A 10,197-nucleotide genomic window follows, 5' to 3' on the forward strand; every position below is an offset into this window, starting at 1 on the left:
TAATGAAACTTTGACTAAATAGATATGTTACCAAACAGCTATTCATGAGAACACTCAATTAGTAATGGTGTTTCACGATGCCTGCTCCATGTTAGACTCACCTGGGAGCATCTTTAAAAGCTACCAAGTCAAGATCAGACTAATTGGGTTAGTTAGCCTGGCTGGTCTTAGGGGCAGGGTGTAAGGTACCTTCAAAGCTTCCTGGGTGGCTCTAAAGTGCAGCCAGTTTCCCCACTGGAATGCATCAGGTTCTGCCTACAAAAGTTTACTTATAGTCTGAGGGCTGGGAGATACTCTAAATGTGTAGTTCTGGAAGAACATTGTGTTTATGATGAATATCTATACACATAAATAACAATGATCCTAGAGCTCAGAAAGTAGGGGTGGGCTGGGCGTGGTGGCTCACACCTATCATCCCAGCACTTTGGGAGGCTGAGGGGGGAGGATCACTTGAGGCCAGGAGTTTGAGACCAGCCTGGGCAACATAGAGAGACCCCCATCTAGAAAAAATAAAATATTAGGCAGGTGTGGTGATGCATGCCTATAGTCCCAGCTGATCATCAGGCTGAGGCAGGAGGATCGCTTGAGCCCAGGAATTGGAAGTTGCAGTGAGCTGTGATCATGCCACTGCGCTCTAGCCTGGGCAACAGTGAGACCTTGTCCCTATTTGAAAAAAAAAAAAAATCTGGGGTGGAGATACAAATCCTGGGAATCCTTGTTTTTTTGGTAACCTGAGGTTGTAGACACATGACGTGCTCCCTTTCACACTGCAACGTCCCTGCAGGGATTCTGAGGGGAATTGTAATTCTTGGATACCCAACAGGTAAAACAGGAGCGGAGCGTTACCTCCTGGCTTTCTACCTAGAGTTTTAATTCATCCTGGGTCATGAAACCTTTTTTGTTTTGTTTTAAGCAGACTTTGAAAGTGCTTCTGAGAGATGCTGATGATTGAATTTTCTTGTAACGAAATGGGTCTGTGGCAGCTCTGACCCAGAAGCTGCTGATTAAATGGGCAAGGAAACGTCATTCCCAGGTGGGGGAGAACGAACTTCCCCTGCCCATTTAATCAGTGGCTCGAGTCCGCTGCTTCTTTGGCCTGGGTCTCAGTCTTCAAGAAAACCTCCAGTTTGCCCATCTGTGAGTCTTTTGGGATGTGAAAGGGATTGTCATTGTCAAACGAGGCCCCAGGCCAGCAGCACCAGCTCACCTGTTAGAAATGCAGATTCTCAGGCCCTGCTCCAAATCTGTTGGATGAGAAACTGAGGCTGGTCCCAGTAGTCAGCGGTTTAACTTGCCCTCCAGGAGGTGGTGATGCATTCATGTTCATTCATGTTCAAGTTTGAGAACCATTGACTAGGACAAAGACATTTTCCTTGTTTTTCTTGGTAATAAGTGTGTCTGTGTAGAAAATCATGACACAGGCATTTTTAGGTATATGACGTGCTTAGCTCTACTTCCTCCTTCCCTCCTTCTCTCCTCTGGTGGGCAAGACAGATCAGAGCTAGAGGGAACATGAGGGGTAGCTTTAAATCTCTGAATGACTCTATCACCAAGGTTCTTCTTCCAATCTTTGAGAGCCAGTACTCAGGTAAAGATACATTGTTATATATAAGTATGTAAAGATATACACAATGTATAAAGATACATGGTGTATGTATGTATATATAACTGTATATACACACACGTAAAGATATATGCAATGTATAAAGATACATTGTATATATAAATATATAAAGTTATGTACAATGTACAAAGATACATTGTATATATAAATCTTTTGTGAGTGCAGGAAAGACAAAATCAGGAAATTCCAGAAACTGGGCACCATTGAGAACCCGAAGGTCTTGGAAAAAACTTGGGAGGCTGGAGGTCAGCAGGAGTTGGGAAGAGGACCCAGGTTAGCACAGGCCACTCAAATCAAAAGGGGCTGCTGTTTGTCCAGAATACCCTTCCTGCAAATGATGCCTCCAGAGACGTGCAGCTCAACGCCCCCGGGTCTAGGCAAGGGCAGAGGTGGCCTGGGATGAGTCCCTAAGATTTCTTTCTAAAAGTGAGCTGCGCTGTGACTTTAGGACTTTAGAATAGATAACTGAAGATAGCTATGCTGTCTCCTCCAAGGGTCCTTAAAAATAGAATAGATTCTCATCTCTCCTGGAGGTCCTGAAGGGAGAGAGGAGAATAAATGTTATCTTATCTCCAGAACCCTTCCAGCTGATAAAAGTGATGTTATGTTATTGCCTCTATCTTTCTCTCTCTCTCTCTCTCTCTCTCTCTCTCTGTATCTAATCTATTTCAAAGCCCTCTTCTCCAAATACTCAAAGAACTTATGCTACATAGCCTATCTTTAAACATTATGGGGTGGGGGGGAATGGTTACCATGAATGGTTGTCCTGGTAACAGAGAAATTAGGAATCTCTCCAGAGCTTCCATCTAGATTTGTATCTAGATTGGAATTCACCCAGCCCTCCGCAGAGTGCCTACGTGCATTATTTCCTTTCATCTTCATAACCATCCTGTGCTAGAGGTGTTGTTGATATCCTCAGTTTATGCAGGGATTTGAACCCAGGTGAAAGCCTGAGCTTTCACCCCTTCCACCTTGTGTCCTAAGATGTGACATTCAACGTTGGCTAATGTCTAGATTCAGGTGGGCACGTGGTTACCTACTTGAGCCTTTATTCTCAGGGCTCAAATTGAGATATGCAATTGCCTACACTCTTCATGTACTCAAGTTCTTTCTTTTTCTGGCTTGTGCTTCTAAACCTCTATTTGTGGCAATATTTTAAGTTAATTATTGGTGCTCTAAAGGCTTTTAGACATCCATATAATACTTTAAGTGCACTGTGACTTTAAAATAAAAAATTAACCACTGGGAGCTAGGCATCATTCTCTTTCTTTTGAGCTGAGCTTTAGTGTTATAACAGGAATTCACTAATGAAACAGACATAAAAAGGGCCTCCCAGAAGATTTAAGAGGGTCATATATTCTGTGTAATTGTTATTTTCCTAGTTAACTTCATCTCCATTTGTGTACCTGCTACAGATTTTTAATTATGTCTAATTATTCCATGATTTATAATTTACATTGTCACTTATTTCCTTTTATTGTCCAGAGTATTTTGTTTGATGGTGTGTGTGGTCTACTTTTTAAGCACATCAACATCCAATTCTTTGGGATGAACTTCCCTTCATAGCTACCTAGAACACATGGGAATTTCACTGCCTGTGCACTTATGGCATCTTTTGAAGGAAAAGGTGGTTAATTTATTGCATGTCTAACAGACTTGAATTCTTACTGCTTTAAGGAAAGAATGAGTTTATAAATAAGATTCTTTTTCCTTTCTATTTCAGGAATTACAACATATTGTTGGATCACAACATATCAGAGCAGAGAAAGGTAAGTGCGGATCTCTATGAATATTTGAAATCCCACAGGGTCACTACTCTTTGGGCTAATACGGTTTCTCGCATCTTCAGCTATGGTGGACGGCTCATGGTTAGATCTGGCCAAGAGGGGCAAGCCTGAAACTCAACCTTTTGCACATCTCACCATTAATGCCACTGACATCCCATCAGGTAAGTTTCATTTGCATCCGTCTTGAAAAATATTTTAGACGTCATTTTTTAGCCCATTTACATACTCAAATGTATTTTTAGCCTGCTACTAAATTTCTGAGAGCTCTTCTAGTTTCTTTCTTTTTTATGATTATTATTTTTTACTTTTTGTAGAGACAGGTTCTGGCTTGTTGCTCAGGGTGGTCTTGAACTCCCAGCCTCAAGTAATCCTCTCGCCTCAGCCTCCCAAAGGAGTGGCATTGCAGGTGTGAGCCACCCTGCCCAGGCCTGAGAGCCCAGACTTCTAAACCAAAAAAAAAAAAAAAAGTCATTAGTCCTCAGTTGATGATCCACATCCTGAAAACAGTGATTCTCAAAAATGCCACAATGGACATCCCCACTCTATTCATTTTCAGATCATCAGAATGGGTGTTTATTTTAAATGGCTGCCAGTTGAGAGCTCATAACTTAGAAGGACAATCCCTTGTTACGCTCATCTGTGTTTCCCTAAGCTGGAGTTGATGCAGCTCTGAGTGAATGAATTCATCAGGTAGTGCCATGGTCAGCCATTTCCTGCAGAGCTCCAGACCTTTAAAAGATTCCCTGTGAGATCTTTAAGAGACAGTAGCCTCTAGAAAATGAGACCTCTTCCCCTCCTCCAGGTGTTTATCATTTTCTCTGGGTCAACATTTAGTTCAACGGACTAGAGCCCTGCTTATCTTCTCAAAATGAGGAAACCCAGGGCTCGGTGCCTACAGCTGCCTTAATGTCCCAGCTAGTCCATCACATAACCCCCACAGGGTCCCTCACCTCACCCTAGAGGAGGACCAAAAAGATTACAAAGAACATTATGATAGAGTGATCATTGAACATTGTTATTATTATTATCCCACTTATTGAGCAACTACTACACATCAGGCATTTTTCTCTGTGTTCATTATCCCTAATCCTTACTACAACCCTGCAAGGTAGGGAGTAGCATTCAGATTTTGCAGACAGGGAAATTAAATGGTATATGGTTTGTCATTTGTTCAAGGTCACGGGGGTGGCAGGAATAAAAGCTGGATTCCACCCTAGTTGGTTCCCAAGTCCATGCTTTTTACGCTATCCATTATCATAGAAACAGGCCACAAGGTACTCGTGGGCAGTTGTCTTTGTCAGAGGGAAATAAATTCAAAGCTCTCATGTTACTCTTTTCCTGTAAAAAGTAGATTAGTGTAATATCTAGTCTCATAAGAGGGGTTCTAAAATCTGGCTACCTGGGATTGAGGTCCCACTGTACCACTCACTGGCTCTGAGACTTTGTACAAATTACTGGAGTTGTTCGTGTCTCAGCTGCATCGTGTCTAAAACAGGGATGGTGACAGTGTCTATCTACCCCAGGGAGTAACTCTGAAGATTAAATCAGGTAATGTACTGACATTCTCATGTGGAGGATGGCATATAGTAAGCACTCAGTGAATGTGATTTGTTGTTATTATTTGAGTATAATTAAATAATTATACATACTCCACTTTTTTTCTGCAAATATTTTAAGGCAAGTTTTTTTTTTTTTTTTTTTTTTTTTTGAGCTTAAAAAAAAGTCCTATAAATGATTTTGAAGCCTTTATGATAGTGTGGGCCATGGAGGATTTTTCCTAACTAAAGACACAGAAAGTGAGAAAGCAACTCTTTGGCTTTTAGAGGATTTTCCAAACAACCTATCCTGTCCTAGATACTTGCTTTATAAACAGATTTTCTCTCTCTGTGTCTATGTGTGCCTTAGGGTGGAGCTACGCTAATTTTGTCTGAGTAGAAAACTATTTTGCACGTTAGCAAAGGCAATCACATTAATACTGATGCCGCTGCTGTGTGTGTTGTGAATGTACCATACATTTATCTTTTTAGCTCACTTTAAATAGCATATGATAAATATTGCATTAGCCTGTGTGCCAAAGTCTATTTGGCAATAGCAAGCATGTTTTAGTTATAAAACTCTCTCTGCAGGCACCTAGCATCAAATCATTGCCAAAAAAACAAGGCAAAACTCCTGGTTATTTTCTGACAGTTATTGAGTTTGTGTCTGAGTGAAATGAGTTAGTGTATGCTTCTGTTTAAGAAAATAGAATTTGCTGCTCTGGCTGGGCCAACAAGCCCCGGAGTCTGTTTATCACCCAGTTTTGGCTAGTACTGGCTATTTCAGAGTCAGTTTGCTTTAATTTTGCATATTTATTTTGGGGCTCTGTTTTAGTCTCATTTACATGTAAGAAATCAGAATCTGCTTTATATGGACTGTTATTTTGTGCCTTTTCAAAAGCCTCTTGAATAAAATGCACTTGGAAGTATTTTGTGAGGTCAGAATGTGTGGGTTTCTTTAGGGGATGCTCTGGCTAAATATTTGCAGAGCCCTCTTCTCTGGCACCTAATAGCAGGGACCGTAGTGTGGGGGTGGGGAGGCTGGGGAGGTTGGGGTCAGAGGTCATCAGCATGCCTCATTAGTGATGGAGACTCACGTTGCCATGTGAGGCCGTCCAACCTGGTCCCAGCATATTTTTCTCATCTTTTCTTCTAGTATTGTCTATTTAGGTGTCCTCTATTCACACTCTTTGGCTGTCCTCCCCTTCTCCTGTGGGTGTCATGTGCACTCTGTTCTTTGCTCAGTTTCCCTCACTGACAATAATCTCCCTTTTCTCAGCCTGATCAAATTTGACCCAAGTCCTTGCTGTTCTCTGGCTCCACTGTCTCCTCACTGAGCTGAGCTCAACTGATTGCCATGAATTTCTGCAGCTTTCACTTGGCAATTGCTTGCAACTGAATGTCAACCATGTGCTGTGCAACATGCAGAAGTGAAATTATATTTGATGTGCCCATTTCTTGTTTTCTCCACTATTAGCACTAAGTGACATGAGGGTACACTTGGTTGATATAATTCTTAATTATGGGTAGAGTGAATGGCCATAGAAAGTACCACATTGATATTGCATGACTGATCAACAGAACGAATCAGTGAATGCCTGAGTAAATGAATGGATAAATCTAAAGAGATGTTTAGTAGGAAATAAGGACACTTCTTCCACTTGACTTACCTAACAATGGGGTTTCGTTGAGGTTCCTGTATTCCTTCCCTGCCTTCCTAGACCATATCTTGTTCTAACACCAGCTGATCCATCCCACTGAGAGAGTAGAATTCACCTTAGTTGTTCTGCTTCTCTCTGTTAAGAGATAACTATAAGAGAAATCATTGATTGAACAAAGGATTTACTACAGGAGTGGGGTAAAAAGGAGGGCAACATGGGATAACTTGAGATGAGAAGCATCCTGAATTTTGTTGGCTGTGTCAATGGATCAGGTGGCTGTTTACCAGCTTAGAGGAATTACTTTACTAGTGTTCACGAGGATGTGATGGATAGGGTTTTAGAGTCCCATGTTGACTCACTTGGGACCATAAGATGGTATTTACATTGGGGATGCTTTAGTCTGGGGTGACCTGAAGTAAGGCTTCCAGTGAAAATGAAGGACGTTTACTGTGGTGGACCCAGGTGGCAGTAGTGCCTGTGATGGCCCTGCTGTGGATAGGTCGTGGAGTTCAGGAGGTATCTAATTGTCCCTGGACAACTGGAACCATTGGATTCTTGGCCTTCTGATGATGTATTGTGCCACTATAGGTTGGCCCCTGCTGCAATTTTTTCTTTGAAGTGGTTCAAAGAACCACCTGTTTGGTTCTTGGAACAGCCTGGTTTTGAGGTCCCCAGATCATATCCCAGGCTGCTAGTGGTGCTCCAGAGACAGTAGAACATTCTCCATCTGTGGCTCACTAGAGAAAGATGTAGATGTTTAGGGTTTCCCAGGACTCAGCCTAGTCTGGGAAGATAGTGAGTGTGTCTTATTCTAGGAAGATCCCTTAGAGGAGGATTCACTCTAACCAGACAGTTGCCAATTCTGCTGGATCCTTGGGATCCACTACAGGTCTAAGTCTGTGGGCTGGTTTCTGCCTCTCAAGATTTCAAGACCTGACCTAAGTTGTGGGCAGGCATGACAGACAGCAAAGAACTTCCTTGTGGCTGCAGAAACTAATAGGAAACTAACTAATAGGCTGAATCCTATTCCTCTTAAGTTCTCAGGCTCCAAGCAACAAAGCCATTCTTGATCTCTCCCTCTTTTGAATTCCGTTAGCAATCATCTGCACCTTTCCTGTTCGAACTCAGGCCTTACTTCCTATCTGAACACATGTCATACTTACCCCTAGTGAACTGTAGTTTCCTTAAGGGCAGGAAAAGTGAGTTTTTGTTTTTGTACCCTCCCATGTGCCTAATATAGAGCACTAAATACATCTGAATGTATTTCTCTCCTTTTAGAAAATTCCAAGAAGTTATTCTCCCACTAGAATAATGACTGTTGGGCTATTTTTCTCTCTGACCTCATGGAATTGCAAGGATGTCCTTTTCAGTTAAGGAGTGGATTCTAAATGACGTGCCTCTCTTCTCCACAGGTTCCCATAAAGTGACTCTGTCCTCTTGGTACCATGACCGGGGTTGGGCCAAGATCTCCAACATGACTTTCAGCAACGGAAAACTAATAGTTAACCAAGATGGCTTTTATTACCTGTATGCCAACATTTGCTTTCGACATCATGAAACTTCAGGAGACCTAGCTACAGAGTATCTTCAGCTGATGGTATATGTCACTAAAACCAGCATCAAAATCCCGAGTTCTCAAACCCTGATGAAAGGAGGAAGCACCAAATATTGGTCAGGGAATTCTGAATTCCATTTTTATTCCATAAACGTTGGAGGATTTTTTAAGCTACGATCTGGTGAGGAAATAAGCATTGAGGTATCCAACCCATCCCTACTGGATCCAGATCAAGATGCGACGTACTTTGGGGCTTTTAAAGTTCGTGATATTGATTGAGCCCCATGTAATGTGGAACGTTATCATGTATTTCCTAGATGTTAGGAACCTTGTTTTTAAACAAGCCAACAAAGATGTATATAGGTGTGTGAGACTACTAAGAGGCATGGCCCACAATGGTACAAGACTCATTATCCATGCTCTTGACCTGTTGAGAGCATGCATATTGACAGCCAATGGGAGATGTTGGACTCATGGTGTGTTACACAATGGTTTTAAAATTTTGTAATGGATTCCTAGAATTAAACCAGATTGGAGCCAACCAATATGGTTGCCTTTATTTAAAAAAAAACACAAACAAAAAACCTGCATTTGGGCTATCGAGGAGTTAATTCTCTGGGTGTAGTCCCTGGGTAATGTACCTCTATGCAGCTTAAGTGGAGAGGGTGTCATCTAATGCAAATGAGTGATCATCAGAAGGGGTAAGTTCTTTTGAATTGTTACATCATGCTGGAACCTGCAAATAAATACATTTTCTAATGAGGAGAGAAAATATATGTATTTTTATATAATTTCTAAAGTTATATTTCAGATGTAATGTTTTCTGTGCAAAGTATTGTAAATTATATTTGTGCTATAGTATTTGATTCAAAATATTTAAAAAAAGTCTCGCTGTTGACATATTTAATGTTTTAAATGTACAGACATATTTAACTGGTGCACTTTGTAAATCCCCTGGGGAAAACTTGCAGCTAAGAGGAAAAAAAAAATGTTGTTTCCTAATATCAAATGCAGTCTATTTCTTCATTCTTTTGAACTTAAGAATTTTCAGACTTGTCAAGTCTGTACAAAAAAAAAAAAGAAAGAAAAGAAAAATTGAAATGGATGCCTTGAATAATAAACAGGATGTTGGCCACCAGGTGCCTTTCAAATTTAGAAGCTAATTGACTTTAGAAAGCTGACTTTGCCAAAAAGAATACATAATGGGCTACTGAAATCTGTCGAGAGTATTTATATAATTATTGAACAGGTGTTTTTTCTACAAGGGCTGCAAATTGTAAATTTTGGTTTTTTTTTCCAAATAGAAAAGTTATTAGTGGTTTATCAGCAAATAAATCCAATTTTTAATTTAGTAGAAGTTATTTTATACTGTACAATACAAACATTGCCTTTGAATGTTATTTTTTTTTTGGTACAAAAATAAATTTATATGAAAACCTGCCTCAAGATTCTGTACTTTTATGTCTGTCTTGCTCTGTGATCCATCCTGTTCTTTCCAATATGGTAATGTGGCTTCCATCTCTTTCCAAAGGTTACTGGGAGAAATGCAGATTTAATTAAAAATTAGGAACGGATTCAATTATATTAATGAAGCTTGGAATTTGAAAAATAATTTGCTAGGGATTTGTATGCAAGAATGTAGCCAGATGAAAAATAGAGGCTTCTTCACTCAAAAAAGAAAAGTTCATATTATGTTGATATTATGAGAAAAATACGATGCTTTGTGTAAGTTCATAATGTCCTAAAGAACAACTGTTTGACCTGGAGGAACACCTGGCCATTTTATACCTTAATGCAGTAAGGAAGGATTAACAGTGGCCTAGACTCTTGTCCTCATGGAAATTTATGTGGGGAAGCTGTCTAAGTTGCCAGGTTGGCTACTATCATGAGAGAGATAAGAAAACAGGCAGCTTGGGAAGACGCAGGAAACCATAATTTAAGGCACTTGACATTTGTGAGTAAATGTTTCTAGATGATTGTGATGAAGATGAAAGGAGAGACGAAGTTGCAACAAAGAAATTATGAATTTTGAACA

General features: G+C 40.5%; 1 protein-coding gene across 1 annotated transcript in view; it reads left to right on the forward strand.

Annotated features, from left to right (window-relative positions):
• TNFSF11 (TNF superfamily member 11) overlaps positions 1-9,603 on the forward strand; it is a 31,378-nt gene extending 21,775 nt beyond the window's left edge. The window contains exons 3-5 of the mRNA XM_069467212.1: positions 3,348-3,393; positions 3,474-3,572; positions 8,020-9,603. Of these exons, the coding sequence (XP_069323313.1) occupies positions 3,348-3,393; positions 3,474-3,572; positions 8,020-8,441 (567 nt within the window). The 3' untranslated portion in view covers positions 8,442-9,603. The remainder of the gene's footprint in view (positions 1-3,347; positions 3,394-3,473; positions 3,573-8,019) is intronic.
• The last annotated feature ends 594 nt before the right edge of the window (positions 9,604-10,197 follow it).

This window comes from Eulemur rufifrons, chromosome 4 (assembly GCF_041146395.1).
Source record: "Eulemur rufifrons isolate Redbay chromosome 4, OSU_ERuf_1, whole genome shotgun sequence".
Lineage (NCBI taxonomy): Eukaryota > Metazoa > Chordata > Mammalia > Primates > Lemuridae > Eulemur > Eulemur rufifrons.